The 27,753-nt window shown below is 37.1% G+C and overlaps 1 protein-coding gene across 2 annotated transcripts; it reads right to left on the reverse strand.

Annotated features, from left to right (window-relative positions):
* Nucleotides 1-2,806: 2,806 nt before the first annotated feature.
* On the reverse strand, nt 2,807-27,753 carry LOC104234435 (membralin-like protein At1g60995). Of its 2 annotated transcripts, XM_009787997.2 has the most exons (14): nt 27,350-27,753; nt 26,489-26,551; nt 23,127-23,531; nt 19,557-19,638; nt 15,845-15,906; nt 15,630-15,724; nt 14,996-15,075; nt 11,361-11,444; nt 6,952-7,068; nt 6,327-6,412; nt 6,108-6,214; nt 4,644-4,735; nt 4,484-4,560; nt 2,807-3,671 (listed from the first exon to the last, which is right to left on the reverse strand). In XM_009787997.2, the coding sequence occupies exons 1-14, from the start codon at nt 27,500-27,502 to the stop codon at nt 3,189-3,191; spliced, it is 1,986 nt and encodes a 661-aa protein (XP_009786299.1). In that variant the 5' UTR covers nt 27,503-27,753; the 3' UTR covers nt 2,807-3,188. The 2 variants fall into 2 exon arrangements, with proteins under 2 accessions (XP_009786299.1, XP_070006271.1); XM_070150170.1 differs by lacking the exons at nt 19,557-19,638; nt 23,127-23,531; nt 26,489-26,551; nt 27,350-27,753 and adding an exon at nt 17,830-18,911.

The following is a 27,753-nucleotide window of genomic DNA, read 5'->3' on the forward strand; positions in this document are numbered from 1 at the left end:
TTATTATTTTTTTAAATTTCTGGACCTTTGCTAACGGTCAAATTCAAAAATGACCATTGGGCAACGGCCCTTTTTGGCCATTTCGGCATACCCCCTTAAGAAAATAGTCCTCTGCCCCTAATAATTAATAAATTACAATTTTAACCTTTTAAAACTATAAATAACCCTCCATCTTCTTCATTTTTTCTCATAATTTACTCTCCTACTACTCTAATTCCCTCTCAATTCTCTCTTGATAATATTGATTATTGCTCTTAAATTCTCAATTACTTATTATTTCAAGTTTTATCAAATATTTAGTTTAGTCACTATAAAATTATTATTATCTAATATCCAGTATTCAAGTGAAGTGCGGTATCAAATATTGGTCTATCAAGTGAAGTTTAATATCAAATTAAGGGCGGCATCTGAAATTCCGGTACACTCGTTCCATCTCTTTCTCTTCTTTGGTGTATATTTTTATTTTATTATTTAGAATTTTTAATTTAATTTCTTAATTTAATTTACTTAATGGATATATTAAGAGCAACCAAAAAAGTGTGCATTAGTAGGGGTGGTAATAGTAAGAGTAAAACTTCTAAAAAGTCAAGAGGTGGTGTTGGTTCTTCTAGTAGCTTTACACATATTTCTGAAAGTTCACCTGAAAATTTAAATGTAGATTATGAGCGACTTCAAGAAAATTATGGTATAGATGATGATTTAGATGATAATTTAAACGGAAAGGGGCCAAAAATACCCCTATCGTATGGTAAATAGTTTATAAAAGCCCCCGTCCATCTATCCGTCTGAAAATATATAGGACGTTATTTCTATTTTCAAATTTACCCCCACGACTAACGGAATTCCATGTGTGCATCTCATTAACTGATGTGGCCTTATTTCATTTGTCCACGTGGATCAGTGGGGCTAACATTATATTTGGGTATTTTTTTTACCCATTAAATCAATCCGACCCATTTCTTTTACCTGTGGGTCAGTCTTTTAACCCTAAACCCACATTTTTTACTCATTTTCTTCCCCCATTTTATGTGGCTACACTTGAGTTTTTCGGAGCTTATTATCCTAATATTGTAAAAGGTTTAGTTCATATTGCTAAAATTTCTCTTTTACTCCATAATTTGAAGAATAAAGAAGGATATACTTCTGTTGTTGAATCTATGCTAGATAAATTTAAAAAGTATTTCTACCCAATTCCCCCTATTTACCTAATTGGTGTTATTTTAAACTCTTCTAACAAAATGACTACTTGTCGCTAATTAATCACTGTTTTATATGTTTATATGATATTGGACCAACTGAAACTACTGATACTGAAACTTGTATTTCTGATCTACACAAACATTTACAAACTTTATATAATTATTATGCTAACATTGTTGATGCTTCTGTTGTTGTAAATGCAAATATTCCTTCAAGTTCAGTTTCAATATTTGGGACCGGTGCTTTAGATGATAATGATGGTGTTGAAGATTATTTGATTTGGTCTACACTAGGAGAGCATCAACAAACCAGTAGCAAGAATATTGATGAACTCCAATCTACTTGGAAAAGTCACCAGAGCCTCGCACAAAGAAATTTCTACCGCTGGGTTGGTGGAGGAGCAACTCAAATCAATTTCCTGTTCTTTCAGCCATGGCTCGAGACGTGCTAAATGTGTCGATTTCAACAGTCGCATCAGAGAGCGCATTTAGTCAAGTAAGGCAGCAACTAGGAGATACCCCTCATTCATTGGGCAGCAACGCTTTAGAAATTCTAGTGCTTCAGAGATTGGATAAGATCAGAACGGCGAAATCAAGGGCGTGAAGAGGTAGATGAAGCAGAGGACCAAGAAATTCGAGATATAATGGTTTATGGTTCCGATTCAAGCAATGCCGAAAATCAAGAACCTCATGTTGACATGGATGAACTTACAAAAATGATGCAAAGCATGTGATGTACACTTTCTTATTTTTTATAATTGTTGTAACCTTTTAATTTGCAAGTTCAAAAATTACAAAAATCAAAATAGAACTTGCAAATTAATTTGAAGTATTATTTATTATTCAATGAAATATAAACTGAAAGTCTTCGGAATTTGATCCTTACACATTACATATTCGTCTTATTAAATAATTTTTTGTAGCTACTTACTTTCAAATTTCAAATTTTAAACTTCAAAGTTTAATTCAAGCTCAAAAGTTTGTAAACACTTCAGTATCAATAACATTGAATAAGAAAAACAAAATATACTTAAAAATAATAATTAGCCCGGCCCAGTCCGGACCCGTTAAGCCCGAACCCGGACGGGCCCAAAAAAACCCAAAAAGTCTAAACCTCAATCCACTAACCAGCCCGAAACGATAACCAGACGGACTGTTTTTTTCCGTGTCCAGCCCGATTAACACCTTTTATACAATCTTTAACTAACATAAGAAGAGACCAACTCCAATTCCTGAAAAAGTACCAAAACTCGTCATTGGAGAGGTGGGGTGGTTCTTAGTGGTGAAATCTATAAAACACTTAATAATCCATGGTAAGAATCTTGACTCTATGAAGCATTAACGGTTATAATTCATTTTAGACTTACCTCAATGATTTGGACTGAAGAAAGCTCAAATCTCCCCTTCTTCGCAAACCCTAGCTCTGGGAAATGATTTTTGGCTAAAATCTGCCAACACAATTATTTATAGTTTTTAGCGACTGTGGGTGGACGCTGTATAGAGTGCCTCACAAATTTCTAAATAACTCAATGAAAACGCTGCAATGTCAATTTGATGCTATAGCATTTCCCGGGAACAAGTAAATGACCAAGAATCTGAACATATAGTATAAGAACACGGGAAGACAACTTGAATACAAGATATACAGAATAACGGCAAGCATGTATAAGATGCACACTAATATAGACACAATTTTGCAAGAGGAAAAAGATCGGTGACAATGAAATAAATTTACATAATTTCCATAAAGGAGGAGGTTTTCTACATCCTCCTTCCACATCTTCAATTCCTATGCTGTACATAAAGTTGGGGGGGGGGGGGGAGTTTTCCCTTTGGTGGCTCATCAACTACCGAATTCTCTACAATCTGCCCAGATGATGAAAGCCTACTTTCCTCATTCCTTAGCCGCATTTCACCATTCTCATGGATAGTTTTCCAATGCTCCTTTGTGCCTACACCAATTAGGTTGCCCAACATTTCAGCTTCCATCTATTCAGCATTTTGGGTGGCATGAGTTTCTTGTCTAGGTGGTCCTGCAAAAACTTGACCATGGTCTCGTACATCTCGAAATATAGAGAGAAAGGAGTTTAGACCTTCAGAAGAAACACCCCCTAATATCCACAGCAACAAGTTGCTGAATGAGTTCATAGAACCAGGGTTAGTTCCAGTTTCAGACGGGGGGGCATCAGGTTGCCCTCCAAGTTGAAGAGGATTACCAAACTCATCTTGGTTTCCATTCCCTTGTCGATCTGGAACTCCAGAAAATTCAGCGGCACCATTTCTTGGTACTGATGGATCAATTCTAGGCCCAGGACCAGGAGGCATATCAACATTAGTTGGAGCAGGGCTCCTTGCATTTAATCTTGTGATGTGCAAAGTTGATGCGAGAATCGTAGAGGATGTGATATGAAAGTCCGGATGCTGCTGAAAATGTGAGCGTCTATTTTGCATAAATCTCTGCAGAGCTGGAACCTGAACGACAAAAATACAGGGACAAATCCCAATTTATATTTGGTTGAGATGATAACGAAATCATTTTCCTTTTAAAACAATTGGATATTGATACAGATAATAAACTCCCATCTGATTTGAAAGAAAGCCAGGAATTCAAATGGAGATCAAGTGCGAAGACTGTTCAGCATCAATCAGTAATTCAATAGTAAACCTAGTCCATCGAGTGTTAGATTTGCTAACAGCCATCTAGCCAGGAAAAGATGGATCAAGCATGGAATTTCCCAAAGCAAATACATTCATTCAAGCATGAGGTTATCATTATCAATCTGAAGTTCACCTGTGTTAAGTCGAGGGAAAATTGTAGGGTAATCATCTTACTTCAATTAGCTATTCCTCTTGTGTTTCTGTCAGTGGGATTCGCTCCTAATGATAAAAGTTTTGGTTTGACATTTTCTCTCTACAGGGGAATAAACAAAGAGATGAAATTTGTGCCCGAAATGTTTTTAAGAAATTAATGTTTCCTTCTTTTTCACTCTGTTTTTTAACACACCTGCAACATATGTAGGACATGATTGTGCTGGATCAAAGGAGCATAATACAAATTTTCAAGCATTCCAACACAAGTAACACATCTTTCAGATGTAACTGTACTATAGAAAATAAAGGAAGCATACAGTATATATGCACACCCATCTACTTGTTAAAGAAAGCAAAAGCCCCTAAAACAGACTTACAGTTTTCTAGTGTCTAGACTTGTTAAAGGAAGCACAAGCCCCTAAAACAAATAGAGAATCCTCTAACTACTATAAATATCGAAATTTGCATCCTACCTCAAAACGGTTCCAGAAATATAAAATAAGGTGTTGCATAAATGCAGCTGTTGTCGAGAGTGCTAGATAAGAAAAACCTGAGAAGATAAAACCATGTTGCCATATAAGGAACAATAAGCAGAATTTGACCCTCAAGAAACCTCAAGTCATTTGGACATACCATAAGTATAAGAAAAGAAGTAGATGTGGAAAACCAGAAAATAGAGCAAAAAGAAGCGGGGAAAGTACTTCATTGATATTGGTGTGCGTACGCTGCAAGAGATAACCAAATAAGTAATCATATCAGACAGCCAATAAGAGAAAGGATGGTACATGAGAAATAAAATTCTTCACAGTAAGTCATCATATTTAACTAAACCTCCTTACAGATAAGCCTTATATCAGACTGCCAACCCCAAAAGATTGTCCTTTGCACTAAAACCTAGATGAATACCATCTTCTTCACAGGCATCGAGCTACTGTAACAGCAAAATTATAGCAGTCCTCAATGGTTAATGTTCTTATTTCGGCAATTTATCTTAGTTAATTTTCATAAAATTTCTTGGTAGCAGGATTATAATTGTTTCTTTCCTTTTCATTCTTATCTTTTGTTTTTAGACAATTACGGGTCCTAGATCATTTAAGGACTAGGGTTCTTACAGTCCTCATTTTTTATAAATAGATCAAACCAGATTCAGTTTTGCAGTTATTCACCCTTTTATTATAACTGACATTTATCCTTTTGTCAAGAACTTCTTTGGTTTGCTGAATCAGCCCCCATAAAGTATTTTTCCTCGGTTTTCCTCTAAGAAACTAGGGCTTCCAAAGAACAGAACCCCTTCCTACTGTGCTCCTTCTTCACAGAAAGTTTATCTTAGCAAATAAACAATAGAAAAGACAAAAAATAAAAAAATAAAAAACGGTAAATGTAAAACTACATTCACGAGTAATGATAGATACAAGATTACAGGGTTATTATTCTGATCAACATAGAATACTGACAAAAGCTGCTGATGAAAGAAATTAGCCATTAAGCTCCTTGAGTGAAAGTAGTGCAGCCTGACCAAATGCTGATAGAGGTCTTCCAAGATGGATGTGTGGCCGTTATTAAGGGAGCACCAGACTATCTTCCATTATTATGCTAATAACTACCATCCTCCCTTCTCTTAGCCAGTTAATTACCCAACTATTTGGGAAAAATTTCAGGTAGTATTAATTAGCAATTACTTGAAACAGTTTTAAAGAGGTGTTAGAATTGTGTCCTTTAATCAAATAGGTATAGATCCGACTATCATCACCCAAAAATGTATAGGACCCATCAGGATGTAGACACTCAAAAATACACCACTAGACATGTTTCTCTGGTTCCATTATAAACTAGTATCTAAGATGGATAGAAGACCAATATCTAGGTTTTCCTATACAAGGATCAGCTTTTTCACTGAGTATTGCATAGGATAGTCAAAACAGCATTCAATGTTTAGATTATCTTTTAGTTATATAACCAGGCCTCTACCAAGTACGATCTGAATTTGTCATTGTAACTAACAGACAGTAGTAATCAATGTCTATGTGCATGAGAGAGAGTGACAAAGACACACACATACACACACATAGAGGGAGAGAGAGAGAGAGAGAGAGAGACCTGATTAGCGTAAACAGTTCGCACAGCCAAACAAAAATTAACACCATGAAAGCCAGTAGCTGATCATCATAGAACTCGAACAGAAAAAATAGGATTCCTATCATGATCTGCATATCGAACTCTAGGTTATGTCTGAATGACCTCAGATATGTAACCAACATTCACTGACTACAAAACAGATGTACATGGAATTAACTGATAAATGAGCAGTCTGCTTACTGGTACAAAAACAAGGGACTCAATTACGTGCACAAAGATCAACTGAAATGTTGGAAGCCTATGCCGAGCATGATGCTGTAGCTGCACTGTACATAGTTTACAGAGTAGGTCTAAGAAAGGATAAAGAAGGAAACATCAAACAAAAACAAACAGCAAGTAGTGGATAATCAATGAATCAATGATTGAAACATTCGTTTAGTATACAAGGTTTAACAGGATATTTGCACACGAACGAGAGATTCATACTTCACAGCATAACCATATCTTTATTATTTTTTGATAACCGAGAAATCCCCGAGGACCAATGGCGCACGGTTCGAAACTCAATGGATAATGGGTCCGCCTCTCTACCCTTCCCTACTTAAATACCAAACTTTTGTTTGTGGCATGGCTCGAACCCGTGATGTGTGCCTAACCCACACATTACTTGTTGTGCTCTTATCAATAGACAAAAGCCCTGGGAGCTTTATATTTTTCTTCTTTGTTTTTCATGTTGACAAGTGATTGTTCTAAAATTAAAATATGATTACACATTATTCAGATGCTAAAATATATGGCATTATAAATTCGCCATATAAGATGCTGCTACATTTCATAGCATCAAATATATAAAAAGAGAACCTACCCGTGAACTTCAGCATGCGAGTTTGGGTCTCTCTTAATGTAAATGAAACTGACATTGTTGTGGTAAAGAAAACAAAGAGCGACATCATGAGTACACCACACTTCGTGACAAGGTAGTCTGCAAGAATTATAAAGCAAATGCTCAGATGAGATCTAATCACATGTATTTGAAGTGCTCATTTTTTTTTATAAGGTAAAATGTATTAATCAAAAAGGAGAGAACTCCCGTATACAAGAAGTATACCAAAAAGTAGAGAATTTACATCAGAACATGATTCTCTACAAAAGACGCTCAATCTTCTATAAAAATGGGGGCTATATGAGTGCACCAAAAAAAGATCAAAGATAAAAGACTATTCTTAAGATGTGAAAGAGGAGACTCAATCCCCTCAAAAGCTCTCCTATTTCTCTCCCCCAAACTATCCACATGAGAGCTAACGGGGCGAACTTCCACGCCTTTTGCTTTCTTCTTCTACGGAAACCGGCTCAACTATATAGCATTTCCTTTACAGTGCTTGGCATCACCTATTGAACACCAAAAAGGTTTAGGATCGCCCTCCACAAAGCCAAGGACACAGGGCAATGCAACAAAAGATGATCAACTTCTTCCCCTGAGATTTTACACATATAGCACCAACTAACAAGTATAATTCCCCTCATTCGCAGATTCTCAGCAGTCAAAATCACTCCCCTCGCCGCTAGCCATGCAAAAAGCACACCTTCGTGGGCACCTTAGGAATCCAGATCGAGGAGTATGGAAAAGAGGCCTCCTCTCTAACCAACATACTCATGGTAAAAGGACTTTACGGTAAACAGACCATCGCCACGCAAACCCCATCTCCAAGAATCAAAAGATGGCAAGTCTTGCCCATATAGCAGTGTCAATAAATCTTGGAGCTCCGCAATCTCCCAATCTTGCATGTTCCTTCTAAATGAGAGGTCTCATACTACCCCCTTCATGCACCCCGCATGTTCCTTACGAATTTGTTGGACCATCAATTCCTTTTGGTTTGAAACTCTGAAGACATGGGGAAGGAGACTCTCAGAGTATCCTCTCCACACCACCTATGATTCCAAAAGCTGATTCTCCTTCCATTCCCACCCTGTAAGAGATGTTGCCACTGAAGGATTCCCAATTCTTCATGATGCTCCTCCACATGCCACACCCGAAAGGTGTTGTGATTGCCTTGGTCCTCCAACCCCTCCCGTGGAATCGTACTTTTCTACTATGACCTCCCTCCATAGAGCATGCTCTTCTACCCCGAATCTCCATAGCCTTTTCCCCAACAATGCTCTGTTGAATACCCTAAGATCTTTTACTCCAAGTCCACACCACTTCTTTAGGGGAGTGACTGTCTGCCAATTCACTAGATGATACTTTCTAGTTCCATCCGCTGCATCCCATAGAAAGTTCCTTTAAAGCCGCTCCAAACTGTGATGCTCACAGGAGCTTGCAACAGGGACAAGTAATAGGTGGGCATACTCGATAAAGTGCTTTTAATGAGCACTTCCTTTTCGCATTTTGACAAGTACCGTTTCTGCCAGCCTGCTAATCTTTTTTCAACCCTTTCGATCACTGGACTCCAACCCGTAGTATCCTTATGCGAAGTGCCCAATGGGAGACCCAGGTAAGTAGTGGGAAGGGAGCCCACCTTACATCTGAGAACATAAGACAAAGCATCAATGTTAGCAACCTCACCCACCGAGAAAATCTCACACTTGCCGAGGTTGATTTTGAGACCTGATACTATCTGAAACCACTGCAGGACCTGCTTCAGGTAGGTCAACTGATCCATATCGGCATCACAGAAAACCAGGGTGTCATCCACAAAAAGCAAATGAGAGACTCTTGGGCACTGGGCACCCCGATCGAAGCTGAGAATCCTCTCAAGAAGCCTCCGCCCGCCGCTCGATCCATCATTTTACTCAAAGCATCCATCACTAGAATGAATAGCATGGGGATAGGGGGTCTCCTTGCCTGAGACCCCTGGAGCTGTCAAAGAAACCACAAGGGCTACCATTAACCAGGACAGAGAATCTGACTGAGGAAATGCAGAACTTGATTCATCCCTTCCATCTTTCCCCAAACCTCATCCGCATCATAATGAAATCCAGGAACTCCTAATTGACATGGTCGAAAGCCTTCTCAAGGTCCAACTTGCATAGTAAGCCGGGATCTCTATTTTTCCTTCTGGAGTCTACAAGTTCATTTGCCACCAAAGCGGCATCCAGGATCTGCCTACGTTCCACAAACGCATTATGGGAGGACGAAACAGACACATCACGAACCTTCTTGAGTCTATTGGAAAGCACTTTAGAAATGATCTTGTAAATGCTCCCCACGAGACTAATAGGCATGTAGTCGCTGATAAAAGATGCACCTTTTTTCTTAGGCACAATAGTAATAAAAGAAGCATTGATACTTCTCTCGAAAACACCATTCACATGGAAGTATTCAATGGCTTCCATCAACTCCCCTTGATGGTGTCCCAACAGAGCTGGAAGAAGGCCAAGGAGAAACCATCAGGGTCGGGGGTCTTATCACCAGCACAACTCGACACAGCCTCGTGCACCTCCTCCTCCTCGAAAGCCCTTTCTAGCCACTCATTGTCTCCCTCCCCTATGTGATTGAACTCTATTCCCCCCAAAGTTGGCCTCCAACTAACTTCCTCTTTGTATAAGTTCTCATAAAACCCCACTATCGCCCCATTTACCTCCTCTTCTCCCTCAATCCTCACCCCATCCATAACTAAGGACTCTATGAAGTTTCTCCTTCGATTTGCAACCGCCACCCTGTGGAAAAATTTGGTATTCGAATCCCCTTCCTTTAACCATAGCGCCCTCGATTTTTGCCGCCAACTAGTCTCCTGAGCTATTGCTAACTCGACTATTTCCCTCTTAACCTCCCCCAATCTCTTTCTCAGATTCATCTAACTCCCTCGCCCCTTCCCCTCTCTAGATCCCCCAATTCATGCATAAGCTCCCTCATTTTAACCTCGTCCCTCCCAAAAACTTCCTTATTCCACCTAATAATATCTCCCTTGAGCAATTTAAGTTTCTTAGAAAGATGGAATGAAGGTGTCCCTGATACCCCGTAGCTTGTCCACCATTCTTTCACCTTGGTGCCTCCCTCTACATCCATCTAGCAAGATAGGCAAATGATCCGAAGTCATCCTAGGTAAAGGAATCTGCAGCACATTCGGCACCAGCTCATCCCAGGAGGGCGATATCAGAAATCTATCAAGTCTAGACCTTGAGTTGGAATCCTCCACCCTGGCCCAAGTAAACCTTTCCCCTAACAGAGGAAGATCAATGAGAAAGTGATCATTGATGAAGTCAGAAAACTCCTCCATGGCCCTCGAAATCATACTACACCGTAATCTCTCCTCCAGGAATCTAATAGTGTTAAAGTCTCCCCCCAGAACCCATGGAATGTTCCATTCCCCCATCATATTGGCCAGTTCCTCCCAGAAAAGCACCTTGGACCCTTCTCCTGCCGGTCAACTCCCCCAAATCCCCACTCCACCCCACTCACTCTATCTTTGACAAGAGCTGCTAAAGAAAAAACTCCCTTCTTAATCTCCTTTACCTACAAACTTCTATCAACCCACATTAGAAGAATGCCCCCGGCACTTCCCACGGCTGGAACCCAGTCATATTTTACCCAACCACCTCCCCAGACACTCCTCACAATCACATCCAACAAAACTTCCATTTTTGTCTCCTGAAAGCAAACTAGGTTAGCACCCCACTCTCTAACTCCCACTTTGATGATGGCCCTAATTGTTTGGGTCATTCATCCCCTCACATTCCATGAAAGAATCTTAACTTCCATAAGAAACAATATCCCCCTTCTCCCCACCCCCTCTAACCGAGCTCCTTTCCTCCCTGTCACACACCCGGCCCCTTCTCTGGTACACCACTACATCCCCTAAATTATTTTGCTTAGCACCTTGACCGCGTGTATTTGAAGTGCTCATAACAAATCTAACCGCGTGTATTTGAAGTGCTCATTACAAATTCCTTAGATATGATCAGTATGCATGCAAGTGCAACCACTAGTATGCCAGATGGAATTTACATAACAGTTACACAAATTCAAATTCAGACAAAGAAGAAAGCAACTTGACTTTCAAGTAATACAATTTTGTTCATCTGTGAATTAACTGCCGCAGATCAAAACTTCTACACCCCGCCATTGCATTACATGTTAGACAGAATGGAAGTGTTACACTTCAGCTAAAAAACTACAAAAAACCACATTGTTTAAAGTCACTAGACACCATACCCTGACATGGTTCAGGGATAAACAACCTTGAGATGAGTATATCTAAGGAAAAGTAAATTCCAATTTTCACAATAAAGTTCAATCAAACAATGGGATGCAGATAATAGAAAAGAATGATAAACCTCCAAATCTTGCAGAATTTTCAGGTTGCTCGTGAGCGTAAGTTAGATTATAGAACTCCTTCGTTTGGTGATTATAAAGATAACCTGCACAAAATTCCATGGAGCATCAGCACAACGAAAGACAAGAAAATGAAAGTAAGCTTTGCTAAAGAGACTTGAATAAACCTTCATAAATCAAGTGGTTATGGGATTCTCCTAATCCAAAACTAGAGGCACTTTGAAAGCATGCAAAAGTAAAAACTAATTGGGCTCAAGCTAAGAATCAGTTACATGCTTTAGGTCTGCTACACAACTAAGGGGGACAACCAGCTGCAGAAGAGCACTAAGATTTAATTATCAGGATTTAGAATAAAGGTATCATAAGAAGATGTTTGAATGAACGCACAAACATTTTAAGTATCGGGATAGAGAAAGTTCGTTGGACCATAGAATTATTTGAACAAATACACCAATTATTCATCTAGAATTTGGTTTTGGCAGCAGTTCTACAGGTTTGTTCATTATATTAGGAGATATATGGTTTACAATTTTAAAAAACCATCAGAATTTGGTTTTGTCCTTGAGTATTTGAAAACCACAAAAACAAAACCGACAGAAAGCACGCACTATCACACCTGCAAGCACGCGTACACATATATTCACATTATTTCGTTGGTTGCAAAATTATACATCTGTCCCTCACTCCACCTTTAGAATCTCTCCTGACTGTGTACTACACGATCTTCAAGATTATCATAGTTTATGGCGTTTTCTAATTTACAGGCTTCAGTTTTTCTAGATTGACTTTTTGTCAGCTGCCAGAAGCTAAACACTCATGCTAGTTTGCTTTTTATCTTTATGTACGTAAAATACCTGGAAAATGTTTTTTTACTATTTTCTTTGACACTTGGACTCTAACATTGCTATATTCTGTGACGTACACTTGTCCATTTTAACTTGTACAACAATAAGAACAACTCTTCAATCCCAAGCTAACAACAACAACAACCCAGTATAATTTCACAAGTGGGGTCTGGGGAGGGGAGGATGAACGCAACCTTACCCCTACCCTGGAAGGGAGAAAGACTGTTTCTGATAGACCCTCGGCTAAAGAAAGGATGGAACAAGCACTAATAGCAAGTAACAGCAATACAAGGTATTTAGAAAACGAAGTCCAAGATAGCAAAAGAGAGTATGAAAGAAGTACTAATAGACAGTAATAACAGTACAAGATATGAAGTGATAGCAAACTAAGGGAGTACCGAAGGCAAGTAACAACAATAAAAGATATGTGGTAATAGCAAACTAAGGATAAAAGGGATACCATACTAACACTAATACTATTGAACTAAGGAAGACACAAGGAAACACGCTCGACTACCTACTAACCTTCTACCCTAATTCTCAACCTCCACACCCTCCTACCAAAGGTCATGTCCTCGATTAGCTCAAGATGTCCCATGTCTCGCCTAATCACCTCTCCCCAAGACTTCTTTGGCCTACCTCTACCCTTCCTCTTACCCCCAAGGTCAACCTCTCACACCTCGGGGCATCTGTGCTTCTCCTTTTAACATGTCCGAACCATGTTAGCCTCACCTCTCGCATCTTTTCCTCCACAGGGGCTACTCTCACCTTGTCCCGAATAACTTAATTCCTAATTCTATCTAATCTAGTATGCCCACACATCCATCTCAACATCCTCATTTCAGCTACTTTCATCTGCTAGAAATGAGAGTTCAATCCCAAGCTAGTAGAGATCAAATCCATGTTTAAACTTATCAGAAGAAAAAAAAAGTTCCATATATTAATTACATTTATGCTGCGTTCCACTGGTTCCAGCCCGGATAGAAGAAGAGAGCTGCAATAGGTTGACAATCACCGAAAAATAGCGAGTTTTTAGCACAAATAATCTCTAATGTTAGTGGGTAGGCCTAATTTTGTCCCTAAAATATATCTTTAGCATATTAATTCTAAATGCTTGACAAACTTGAGCACGTCTGGTGTCTTTTAATGTAATCACAAAATTTGTTTGTCGGAAGAGCCGTTACTAGACAGCTCATATTAGACGGAGAAGTCACAAGAAATGCAAGTGCTAGTCATATCTGAAGACCACTTGTGAGTGTCATAGTTGACTGTGTCTGCTCTTTTGCAGTGATGAGTTGTGCATCGTACTGTGGTGCAATGCGTGTGTCAATTTTCTCGGCTGAGCTCAGTGTGGATGTGGGTATATGTGTGAATACACACTAAAATTGCAGATGAAATTGCAGAGAATGTGGGCGCCAATTGTCACTCTGGTAAGCTTGTGTGTGTCTCTATCGTGAGATTATGGAGAAAAGGGGCGAGGGAATGTGAAATATCTCTTTCCATTTTTTAGGATGTGACTGAATGTGTATGTATTTCGCAGTGAGCTCTCCCGTTTGAGATGAGAATATTAGCTGCGTTTATGTCTATTGTGAAACTCCTTATCCTGAGTGTATATATTTCTTGTTATGTTGCTCCGCATGATGTCCTCTGTATGTGTAAAACTTGTCCCTATGTTGTGGGCTTATATAGAGCAGGAAAGAACGGGAAGATGACAAAAAACTGGAGTTAGGTGTAAGATTCTCTTGGGTGAGTTTGTTAGAACTGGTGAGGCGGAAGAGGCGCATGGCGCTGTTGTCATCTGAAGGAAGGATTCGTGTGACACTTCTTTTTTGGAATGACGAAGAAAAAAGGGAGTGCTTTGGTTCTTTTCTTCAAGAAGAGCCGAGTTGAGGTTAGAGAGGTGAAATTTTCCGTCAGTTTTAACAAATGGAGTTTGACTTTCTATTAAAGGAGATTAAAAGTACTTAAACTTAGCAAATTTAAAGGATTAAATATTTCCATTGTTATATTTTAGGGACAACATGGACATACCCCAAACTTAAGGGACCATTTATGTTAAAAACTAAAAAGATAGCCCTGATGTGATGAATCCTTTAAAGGTCTTTATAGTCTAGTTAGCTACACTCACGTGACTATACGGTAGGCATGATTATTAAGAGAACCTCCGATTTTAGAGAACTCATACTTTGTCTTAAAAGAGAAATATTAGTATTCTAACGAATCTAGCCCAAATAGAGCGCACTTGAAATAGAGGATATTTTCATTGGATATAGAGGATTTATATAGTACAAGTTGAGGCGCATTAATAGATAGTTTTTGAAAATCATTCATCTTCCACATGATTGATATATGTACATTTTTGAATTTTGAAAGCTAAATATAGGGGACAAATATGAGACAAAGAACTCATGTGCCACTGTGTTCAACCATAAATTTTTTACATATTGTGCACACATCTTTTTCTTTAAGCTGCTTAAACCAACCACGACGTGTTTCAAGCTGCTCAGATCAAATATATGTGCAGGTAGTTCTGGTTCTGTATTCAGCAGAATGTGAAATATGATTTGATTTTCCCATTTATAGCGAGACTGTTACTCATTTATTTTGGTTTGGCTTTAAGTATCAGAAAGGCTTAGCTGGTTTATCCTATAGTTCTATGCCAGTCAGAACTGATAGTTATAGCAAATACAAATAAAACACAACAAAGAAATGTAGCACCAAAGGTTATGCTGTTACTCAAGTGAGACAGTTGCATAGGCAAAAAGTTGCTGATATGTTGAAGTACTTAGTACCTTCTCCAGGAGAATTCAACAGACTATTCATCAAAATAGTGTCATATCCCACAAGTCTGTTTATAAGAAGCTGCTGCCACCTGGAACAAAGAAGCTTTCTATTTAATAATGATGTTTTAACCTAAATAAGTCATCAAAACTTGAGTGTATCAAAATCTATTGATATAAACTTTAATCAAGAAGAGAATCCAACTTTGACCAACCAAGTTATTGTAATCACAAATAAGAGAGCATAAGAAGCAAAGGAAGTGTTGGGGTAAAGAAATCCTTGTGTTTATAATTTGTTTATGAATGACTAGTGATACAACAAAAGTAATCAAGCAAGAAGTTAAAAGCAAAATAGGAGAAAGCAAGATTATTTGTATTGTAAGTCCATGATCATGTCCCATGTTTTTCCACCACGTCGGTGGTAAGAGGAAAATGGAACAAGCTCCAGAAACATTAAATGGGAAACAAAACGAAAAAGAATAAGAAAATAAGAAGAAAAATGATTTTTTTTTTTTAAACATTAATTCAAGTGCTAAAGATATCATAACCATTGCCCTTCTGACTGAAGTTCACAGCACCAAATGAAAATCATAAACACACCTCTATGTATTTAAGTGATACTTTTAGTGAAGGGGTATGAACTGACCTGTTACCAAAGCAGGAATGCCAAGCTGAGATGCTTATGTTTATTGTGCGAATGTTATGGCGCAATCTAGCTTCCTCGGGTAGTAACAAGTAACCCTGGGAAGAAATGGTAGCATTCAAAAATTTATTAATAAGACAAACTTTAGCACTTCCGCAATAGTTTAGGAAAAGAAAAATAAATGAACAACAGGAAGGACAAGCATGCAACACCAATACCTTCTCTTTGGTGTATAAGTAAGTGGGTTCGAATGCGTTGCTTCTTGTCTCAAGCCACTGCACTGCATAGCCAAATAAAGATCACAACCATCGAAAGATAGATAATTCAACAAAACCATCAACAACTATCGACCAAGTACCAACTAACATGAATTTGATCTCTCAAAAAGCATTAGCAGCTTCATTTAGCTCAAACAATTGAAGTAGTCTTACAGCAAGCCTTTCACTTATATAAAGATACATAAAAGTCGTATATTAAAATTACACGTACTTAATGACAGATTCTGACAGCCAATGTTCTTTAAATATAGGTCAGCCCGTGAACATAGTCCAGTTAATACCTGTCCTCCTTGTGTCTTTGTGCTCATTCTTCCCCCTCTTCTCTGACCAGTGTTCTTTTCTTTTTTTCTTTTTTTCCTTTTCCTATTTATTTATATTCATCTTGGGTGGAGTTGGAATGTCTTTAGTCAAGGACATACTGTATTGACGTGAATAAAGCACAAGGAAATGGAGATACAAGTTCACCAAGTTCCATACAATGTCTTTGCAAAAAAAACATGTACAGTTTTGATCATTGGAAAATTTACTTTCAAAATTTTGGTGTTAGCACATAAGAACATTAAAATGCCAAATAATTGTTTAGGCTGCCCTTAATAGACTAATCAGAGATTCAGAAATGTACGGAACACCTTAATCCAAAATGAATAGACAACATCCAAATCACCTACACAAGTTTCTTGCACATTAAGAAATTGCAACTTCAAGCCGATTAGGGTATCGTAACATAATATACTCCATGTCTCTAATTTACCCTATATTTATTTCTTACTCGAACACGCTTGCCATTATGTTATCATACACCACCTACAAAGAATGCTTTAGAAGAAGGTAACTTCAAGGACCTACAACAACAACGCATTAGTCCCAAATAAGTGGGTTCAAAGACCTACTAAAAGAAAAATTAAAATAAAAAAGGTGGATGTACATGAGGAATTATTTGGGTTTCACAGACCATCTACTGCAGCTACACTGCATCCTATGCACCTGAACAGCCGATTTGACAAGCACAGTAACATCGGATGAAATGGCAAGGGCATGTTTATCTGATCCAAGTTGAATTTCGTTATTATATATCATGTTTTTTTACTATATATACATCACTAACAAACCATTCGTATGGTAGGCAGAGAAAACAAGGGGTAATAGAGTAGAATCAGAAGATTAGATTTTGTTTTAGGCTTAGAACGTGCGAAAAGGGACACGCTAGAAACTTTACTAGGTCAATACAGTTTATCCTTATACAGGCATGTTGATTTTTGGGCCTATTAAAATGAAGTGCCTTTGTACCAAATAACTGTACACAAGTCTTTGTAACATAGTCTACCTTTATACAGTTGCAGAATAAGCATATTGTATGTACTGAGTTACAGAACCGAAACTTGGTATTTGGTATCCGGTATTTCGGTATTTGGTACAGTATTTGGTTTAAGCTTTTAAAAATTTTGGTATTCGGTATGGTAGTATGGTATTTGGTATTTAAAAAACAACAACAACAACCCAGTATAATCCCACAAGTGGGGTTTGGGGAGGGTAGGATGTACACAGCCTTACCCCTACCCTGGAAGGGTCAGGGCAGGGAAACTGTTTCCGATAGACCCTCGGCTAAAGAAAGTGAAGGTAGCCTGATAGCAAGTAATAGTAAGACAAATAATTAGAAAACTAAATCGAAGATAGCAACACAGAATATGAAAGGGGTATCGATAACAAGTAATAGCAAGATAGTATATTTAGAAAAAATAGGTCCAAGGCAGCACACGAGAATATGAACGAAATACTGCTAGCAAACTATGAAATTACCGATGGCAAGTAATAACGGAACAAGACATGCGAATATAGCAAACTAAGGAAAAAAAAAAGGGTATCATACTAGCACCAATACTATCGAACTAGAGAAGACAAAGGGAAATGCACGATTACTTACTAACCTTCTACCATAATCTTCAACCTCCACACCCTTCTATCTAGAGTCATGTCCTCGGTCAGCTCAAGTTGCACCATGTCCCGCCTGATCACCTCACTCCAAGACTTCGTTGGCCTACCTCTACCTCTCCTCTCACCTCCCAAGGTCAACCTCTCACATCTCCTGACTGGGGCATCCGTGCTTCTCCTGTTAACATGCCCGAACCATCTCAACCTTGCAACATGCATCTTTGCCTCCACAGGGACCACTCCCACCTTGTCCCGAATAACTTCATTCCTAATTTTATCCAACCTAGTATGCCCATACATCCATCTCAACATCTTCATTTCCGCTACTTTCATCTGCTGGACATGGAACTTTTTGACTGACCAACACTCTGCCCCATACATCATAGTCGATCTAACCACTACCTTGTAGAACTTACCCTTAAGTCTCAACGGCACATTCTTATCACACAGGACACCGGAAGCAAGCCTCCACTTAATCCACCCTACTCCGATACGGTGTGTGACATCCTCATCTATCTCCCCATTCTTCTGAATTATAGACCCCAGATACTTGAAACTCTCTCGTGGGAATTGGTATTTAAAAAACAAATACCAAAATACCGATACAGCACCGAAATACATACTAACTTACACAATACACATAATTTTTATTATAACATAAATATAGGAAAGCTCTAAAATTTCACTTCACTTATCCTTGGGTTTTTTTACTTTCTAATCATTGCTACATTAGGACTTGTATAATATTAATTTTGCTAGGTAGTTAAGGTGTATCTTTCTCCCGTCAATATATCATCCAAAAGCTGCTTGAAAGCTGTGAATTCATTTAGGACTTGGTAGAGTGGATGAGTTTTCAGATCTTGTGATATGAGATGATTCGGAGGTGTTCTTCCATGAGCTGCAAAATTCCTTGAGTTCACTCCACTTTTATCGTACAATCGCTCTGTATTATGGAGAAGTTTTGCAGCTCATGGAAAGGTAAACATGACTTTGCAGAGAACCTTTCCTTCAGTTCACTCTCTATAATTGAATGTTTTAAAAGGTACTTTTTTTGATTTAGTGGTTCGTTCAAGAATTTTTTACTTTTTAAAGATAAAGATAAGTTAAAATTCTCTATCCAATCTAACAAATCAAAGTTACCAAACCAAATAAATCAAAATTGAAAGGACGGAAAGCGAACCATACTGAATTTAATTAGGTATAGTATTGTTGTCACATTTTAAGAAACCGAATATCAAAAATATCAAACCAAAATGTCTAAACACCATACCATTCCAACCGATGAACACCCCCTAATAGCTACTAATGACATAAACACCCACATGTCATTCATCAAAACTATAAATGATAGGAGAATGGAAAGCAGAGCCGCAAGATAATGGCTCAGCACTTAGAAACAAACAGATTCAACCAACCACTGCAAGAAGGTTAAGAAAATAATTTCATTCCAACAAATTTAACTTCAAAAGAATCTCCGGTTGAAAAATGTTTTAGAGCTAACTAGAAAGAGCCTTCATGGAGTTTCGCTTCCAAGATAATAAAGGTAGGAAAACAACATCCCAAAAAAGGAGCAGTTAAAATACCAATTCAGTAACCTTTTTGGCCATCCACCAACATTGGGAAGAATAGACATAAAAAGAAACTCCTAAATTGTCTTTACTAAGATTGAGCTCATTATGCAGTTGTGGCTACTGTACAGGATTATTAGAAGGTAGATAGATACCAGCATAAGAGTTTAGCCTGTCCAAGTGAAGCGCCTTGAGCAACTTAGGAATGTCAATATGTAGATGTATACCAGCAATATCCTGCACATTGGAACTTTAGTCTGAGAAGTACATTAAAGCAGGCATCAGAATGAGCTTGACATTTAAATTTACCAGGAAAACTAGAGGAAAAGAAACAAAAAAGCATTCACTTATTAGATCAAACCAAATATCTAACAGCTCATTATTAGAGATAAAGTAAACTTTATTGTGAAAACATACAAGTTGGATGCCCACCGCCACCAGTACACATTTGTGTACTGGATAAGTAATGCATCATTTCTTCTGGGGAAAAATATCAGGTATTTAAAATCTAGCTCCACAATGTATCAAGACCAAATGCTGCCATAAAGATGATCAGCAAAGTAAACCTTAGGTGAAACGTTGTTACCAGACAATAACATCAAACTCAAACAAAACTTCAGCAAAACATACTTAGGGGTTACAACACTAATCAAATTCCTGAGAACAACAAAGGACAAACATGGGCACTAGTGCGCAGTTCAATCAGTCACCTGCCAAAATTACAACAACGACACAGTAAAATCCCACAAAGTGGGGTCTGGGGAGGGTAATGGGTACGCAGACCTTACCCCTACCCCGATAGGGCAGAGAGGTTGTTTCCGATAGACCCTCGGCTCAGAAAGACGGAAATAAAAAAAATAAAAAAAAGAACAAGAAAAGACAACTCATTAGTAACTCCAGTAAAAACCGTAATAGTAACAGAATCATAACAACCAAAAGATAAATGACATGTAATAACAGTAACCAAAATTCAGAACCCAAAATGCGCAGAGGAGATCAACCTAAACTGAAAGATGAAATAAGACCTTAAAACCTTTATAATGGGACTTTCTAACATATATTCGAACTTCAAAATCTTTTATTTAAACGCACATCTCATAACAAATTCAATTTATGTTGTGGAAAATTTTCCTTTTTTGTGCGATATAAAGGGTCTGTATAACACCTGATCTTCTCAGTTCCTTTAAGCATAACTTACAACACACTCAGTAAACTTCCATATAGCATTAACAAAAGAGAAGTAAGAAAGACATAATAGGCTATGTTCTTCACTAGGTACTGTAACCTTCCAAAAAGCTAATCACAGAAATACATAAAACTGGTAATAAAAAGTAAGCTATCTGATGTTCAGATTCATTCTCTTAATCACTCACCTTGGCCAAAAACATAATAATAATAATAATAATAATAATAATAATAATAATAATAATAATAATAATAAGTGTCATGTGGTAGAAATAGCAAGTTTAATGACAAAAAGTTGCACGTGAAGCAATAAATCTATATAATATATTAAAAAGCACGAAGGCCCTTAGTGAAATATTGTTCGTCTTTTTTACCTTCAAAAATAAATTTCACACTAGATAAAATTGTAATTTAGTTTTATTTTTCTAATATTTAAGAATTTGATATCAAGTAAAATTTTAATTATTAAACCTTCCCTTATTTGAAAAAGTAATTAAAACCAAAATAGAAAAATCCAAAGTTGACACCTAAACTAGAGAAAATCAAAGTAGGAAACTAAATATCGTGCACCTAGAACTCTATTAGGTTTAGGAGCCTTCATTACGAGTATAATTGATTTAATTTTTTAATAATATGATTTGATTATTAAAAAAAGTAATTGAAAGAATACGTAGAAACTACAAATAAAGTTCTTTTTTCTATTCGACTATACACAATTTTACTCCTTTCCTTTTTTGAACCATACAGAAACACTTCTTATATAGGATTTTGTTTGCACATAACGATTCTCTTGTCAATGGAACATCCAGACAGATTTATAGCCCGTTTGGCCAAGCTTCTAAAATCAGCTTATTTTGAGATGTGCTTTTCTCAAAAGTACTTTTTAAAAAAAATGCTTTTGGTGAGAAGCGGTTTGTGTTTGGCTAATTAATTTGAAAAGCACTTTTGAGCAATAATTAGTGTTTGGCCAAGCTTTTGAAAACTGCTTCTAAGTGTATTTTTCTCAAAAGTGCTTCTCAGAAAAGTGCTCTTGGAGATAAGCTACTTTTTTCTGCTTCTCCAAAACTGCTTCTGCTTCTCCTCAAAAGCACTTTTCTTCCTTCCAAAAGCTTGGCCAAACACCTCAATTTTTGGCCAAAAGTGCTTTTGGCCAAAAAAAGCACTTTTGGCCCAAAAAAATGCTTGGCCAATCAGGCTATTACTATTTTTTAGAGGTAATTCTTCTTCAGTCTTTGAGTTGTAACAATCAGGTAGATTGAAGCTTCATATTTTCATTGAACATACACAGAGAAGCTAATTAATAGTATCATTGCACCTCTCAACCTATGATTTAGTCCATATTAATTCTGATGCAAAGAACAACTCATGCTATTTGTTGCACGAACAAGCCAATGCTAAGCCATGTTCGTTTTCACTCTATGAATTAATTTTTTCCCCAGATATCATTGTAGATTTGACAGTGAAATTTTTACAATTGTGATGCTTTCAACCTCGATACTAACATCAATACTGTAGCTTCAATCTCTATGAGAAGTACTCCTTTATCATGTTGTCCAAGTTTCATCTTCTTGTTTCAATGCACTTTGTATCTGAATGAACACAACAATAGTACCTTTTAGATTCCAAATTGCAAGATTCTCAATTATAGAGATTTTTCTTTTGCTATTTTTATACGTTAAATACCAGTTTCGTTGTCCCAGCTTTTTATGTTATAGGTCAGATGAAAAGTTGAGTTTGAATCACTCTAATATAGTAATTATGTTACATTTAAACTCAAACTAATTTTAAACGATTATTGGTCTTGTTTTAATTTTATTGTATTTGGTGTTGTTTTAATTTTACAATAGTTAGTTATTCATATGTAAACATATGTTTGTACTGACTTTTTTTAAAAAAATTATAGGTGTGTTGCAGGATGACTAAGTGAGTAAGATTTACTTTCCGATATAAGCGAATTGGAATTTAAAAATATTTTTTTATGAAAATACTTTTTTACTTTGAACTTTGGCAGGATAGTTTATGGCCAGTATGAGCTTTCCTTCCTCCTCCAAGGAAGTTCAACAAAGGAGGAACGAAAGGCCTTTTACAATATTTAATTATGATAACAATCATCCAGAATCAAAATTTGCACTTCTGTAAGCTTTGATTTTTATAAGATAAATAAATATTTTTAAGTTATGCATTATATTAAAAGATTATTACCTTTAAATTTTATAATAATCGCTAGGCTACACGTGCAAGGCACGTACTCTAAAACTAGTACATGGAAAACCACAAGTAAGCTAGTGTTCCTAAGTATACTCCTAGCCTGTTTAACTAGGAAATATTCCAGTCTAGGTTAAGACCATCTCAATTTACCTTGGATTTTCATTTGCACGAAAAACATTAATAAAAGATGGCATGAGATAAGCACAGCAAGCTTTGTACTTTATAATACGATTCACTTAGCTAGTCTTGTTCCCAGATGAGGGAATCCCATAATATGCTAACATAAAGTATCAGAGAAGATGCAAGCTAGTTTTACACTTATCCAAACTTACCCATAATCCTCCAAGTACCCGCTTGGAAATTCTCCAAATGAAAGACAAACGTCCATGCCATTTTTGGCCAATTCGAATTATAGCTGCTTTGAGTGATTCCTTTGGCGAGATGAAAAATCGTGCACGTGAACTTTCCTTATTGATTTTAGGGATCACATCATCAACCACTGACTCACTCTTCATAGAACTCCCCAATGAAGATTCAAAGAGCTCACTGTTTGAATGTAATAGAGATTTACCACTTTTGGCACCATCACTTAACCAGTCCAACCATGGTTTTGTAGCTGTGGTAACTGAACTATCTTCATTCCCACGTTTCAGGTTCTCACTTATTTGTTCTTCGTTGGCGACGTTTACTACATCATAGTTGGTTTGATTCTGTGACCACAAGCCAGCACTTGTAATCTGTAGGAGAAAACAGAATCAGCTGGATTTTACAGGATGATATAACTAGCACACGTGAGTGATCAGAAATTTACTAAATAACCAAAACAGCGATAATAATGCAATTATGTACTAAATGGAGACTTATATAGATTCATGAAAATGCGACAAACGCTAGATATTCTATAAGGAATTATCCTTCAAGATTAGTCAACTCAGTTTATCACCTATATTGCTTTGAACCACGCCTTTTTCATTATTCATATTTCTCTTAATTTTCTTTTGAACAATTTGTTGAACTTTATCAGCACACAACTTTTTTTGCTAAGAAATTATGTGAACCAGCTCAAATGAGGCTTAAACCCTTCAATTAAAAGAAAAGACGAAAAAACATAGCTGCTTAGATGCTTATGCAAATATTCAGCTGTAAAAGATCTAATATCTTTCTTTCTTTGGGGGGATAACACTATGTCTTGGCCAACTAACGCACCTCGGTTAATCAACCAATACCTGTTTCCTTCCACCACTGGAAATGGAAGAGCAATTTGATGAGACTTCATCAGATGATTGTACAAGAAGGCACTAGATTATTTAGAGAGAAAAAAAAAAAGAACAGATGATAAAAAATCGACCATAAGCATCCATTCCCTAATCTATGCCAATAGATCGTGAGATCCATGTACTTGAGTTGTCAAATGAGCCACATTAAAAGTGAAAGCTTATATATAATGGCCCACATGCGTCCAAATAGAGCTCGATTGAAAGACCCCACGCGTACATGACATAACCATTAAAGTACTACAAATGAAGATAAGGCTCTCTAAGGAAAAAAAAAAGGATAGTTTCAAATGAGACACTACCTAAGTGTAGGGTGTTCCTCACTTCATTGCTACACTTTGGCAGCTGGAAACTAAGATACTTCAAAAAGAAACTACATCAACCACCTATATTCACTCTAATAGGCCAACCTGAACTTACCATGGTCTTAATGTCAGATGAAATGGCCATGGTTTCAACTGTGTGAGTAAAGATCTTTCTTTGGTTCACTTTCTCTTGGGCTTGGTTGCTCTTTTTACCATGTGCTGCAGTAAATGAGATGGGATATATGACTTTTGCTCCGTTTTGGGGACTCAATAATATGATATTAATAGAGCTCTATTTATCTGTTTCTCAAAAATAGGTAGATTTCCTAGGACTAATTCTTTATTTTAAAGTTACCGTGGATGTGCAAACGAAAAAATTGGTAACTCAAGACTAGACACCATATATATATCACATTGTTATTTGCTAAAAGAGAAAGATCATAAGCCGACTAAACCTTCAGCCTAATGCTGATCAATTGGCTTTACATTACAAGGCCACCATTAAGCCATACTTATACTAAGTCCTCAACATAGATAGAGGAAGATTATTTGTGTTTGGAACTTTGGATTGGGATGTCAGCAGAGTGGTTGAATTTCTCAAGTTGTTAGACAATTTTAAAGGTATCTCAGAGAGGGCATAGGCTAGTGTAGAGAGGGACTAGCAAGGGACTTTTCACTGTGAAATCAGCATATACATGCTTAAATTGTACGGGGCAACACTTTGCCTCCGGGCAGTGGAAACATGTATGGAAAGTGAAGATTCTTCTCAAAGTAGCATGTTTCCGCTGGTTAGTGGTTAGAATGGCAGTCTTGAGACATGACAATGTGATGAGAGGGCTGCCTTTATGTTCCAGGTGCTTTATGTGTAGTAGAGAGTCGGAAACTGTTAATCACCTGTTTTTGCACTGCCAAGTAACTGTATGGCAGTTATTTTTTAACATGAAAAGTATGAGATGGTCAATGCCATGATCAACTAGTGAACTCCTAGCATGTTGGAATTACAAGGAAAACATGATAAGGCAGAAGAAGTAGTGGAGCATCATCCCAGCATGTATTTGGTGGGCAATTCGGAAGGAGAGAAATTTTAGATGTTTCGAAGACATTTCGAACTCTCAACAGAAGATCAAGATGAATTGTATATTTTTGTTCTACCTTGGTGTAAAGAAGGTTCATAGATGATGTAGGATCTTTGTTAGACATCATTGGGACCTTGTTAGAAGTACAAGGCTAGAATTTCTGTTTGCACTTTTTTGTTTTTGAACTGTAACTTTACTAATGAGTTTTACATATAAATGTTACCCTTCTCAAAAAACATTGATGATTTTTTTTTGGTTGAGAAACATTGATAATTTATTAATTTATTCATCACACTTCTACATGCAAATATTTATATTTTATATGATCCTACCCTAAGCTTTCCTTTGTCTGATTCCAGGCTAAACACTTTTCAACTTAAGCTACAATATTCAAAATCTAAGTTGCACGGACTCATCATTTTTTATGCCGAAGCCATCTCGACACGACTCTGGGACGGGTGCGGGTGCAGGATATATTTGGGATTCAGTCAACCAACTTTGGATACTTTGACCGAAGTCCATGGACAAATTTGGGGGAATAATAGAGATTTTGATTTCTCAAAATAAAAGATAAAGCATATTTAAGACATGGGAAACGGCATACCTTCAATATAAATGTAAGTTTTTCTACAATATAATGTAAGTTTTACAATTTAAGACATGGAGAATGAAAGATTGAATTCTACAATATACATGTAAGTATTTCACAGAATATCTCTCAAAATTTAGAATATCTTTATAGCTCTATTTTTATAATTTTGAATTTTCCTAGCCGAATCCCAGCACCCGTATCCATAACTGGATCCTCACCCCGAATCTTAAATTTAGATTTTGTTGAATCCGACTCTTGGATCCGTACACCAGCACCCGAGTGCGAGCAACTTAGTTTAAAACCCGAAATTCAAAAACACAAAAAACTGAAGCCTTTTTCAGCACTAGCTTTTATTTTAACAACCCAAAACCTAGATGCATATCCACAATTATTATTGAGAACATAAAACAGGAGAAGTTTTACAGCACAGCAAATGAGAAAACTCACCTTGATTTGAATAAGTTGTGCCTCTGAGATGTTCACTCTAGACAGCTCACTTGAGCAGCCAGGCTAAACAGAACAAGTTATAGCCATTACTTATACATTTTACATGGAAAGGAACGGAAGAACACAACAACCCCACCACATTCAGAAAGAAGAGAAACCTCCATAAAGAACCATTAAGAGAGTCAGTCAATCAAATATAATATCTAAAACAATTTTCCCTTTTAAATTCTTCAGCAATTCTTATACAGATTTTTTCTAATCTAAACTCTTCTTTTTAATGTAAATACTTTATAAATCATGAGAAAATACGGTGTTAGTATACCAAAAAGAAAAAAATGATTCTCTACAAACAATACCCACTCTTCTGTACAAAGTAAAACCTCATTGGCGCATCAAAATGAAACTACGGATGAGAGGCTATTTGTGCATAGTCATTCTCTCTCTCTAGGAATTTGATTCTTACCTAGCCAAGAGGTTATGATAATATGACGCTACTAAAAACAATTTATTCCTCCAAAACTCAGGTTAGCGGACCCAAATTATGCAAGTAAGGACTAACCCAGGAAATTCGCACAAGAGTAATCCGACATTAAGGGGAATTCCATAAAAGATGCAAAACTAAACCACTCAATTAGCAAATTCAACTTCCTAGAAAACTAAACATTTACCAACCCTCCCCCAAAAAAAATGAAAGAAAACAAACAACAATTTTGATTTAAGGGGGAAAAATGAAATTGTGAATTCAATTTAACAAGTAAAGAGGGTAACCTTTTGAACGTAATTGCTGTGCAAAAAAAATTCAGTTCCATAAAAGAGGTAAGAATTTTCCCAATAAAAGTAAAAGAGAGTTTTAAGGAGAACCTGTTGAACATAATTGGCGTGCATAACGACGAGAATAGAGAAAAGAGTGACGGCGATGAAGAGATACAAATACTCCAGAGTAGCTCTGACCCTGGGCCGAAGCATCTGAGCAAATCGTTCTTGAACCCTTATAAACGTCTGCTCTGGATCCATCTGTACATAGAACTAAAAGCAAAAGGGCTTTCCTATATATATCCCTAAGATTGCACAATCAACCTTTTCGTATCATTTGGGGGGTTTATGGGTCTTCGCAATTCCTTGCTTTTTGCCTAATTAGGATTCTCGAATAGAATTTTGTTGGAGACCATCGTCAAAGTTCAAAGAGGGGATGCTGCGAGCCTGCGACTGAGAGGGATGGATGAAGATGTCAAATATGGGTCAAATGCATGAATGAAAATGTTTTC

Source organism: Nicotiana sylvestris, chromosome 6, assembly GCF_000393655.2.
Source record: "Nicotiana sylvestris chromosome 6, ASM39365v2, whole genome shotgun sequence".
In the NCBI taxonomy this organism is placed as follows: domain Eukaryota; kingdom Viridiplantae; phylum Streptophyta; class Magnoliopsida; order Solanales; family Solanaceae; genus Nicotiana; species Nicotiana sylvestris.

Coding starts and splice junctions, on each gene's coding strand:
- LOC104234435 (XM_009787997.2), bottom strand. CDS start 27,502: ATGGATCCAGAGCAGACGTTTATAAGGGTTCAAGAACGATTTGCTCAG. Junction 26,552..27,349: donor ACGCCAATTATGTTCAACAG/GTTCTCCTTAAA, acceptor TGTTCTGTTTAG/CCTGGCTGCTCAAGTGAGCT. Junction 15,907..19,556: donor CAGGCTAAACTCTTATGCTG/GTATCTATCTAC, acceptor TTGGCTATGCAG/TGCAGTGGCTTGAGACAAGA.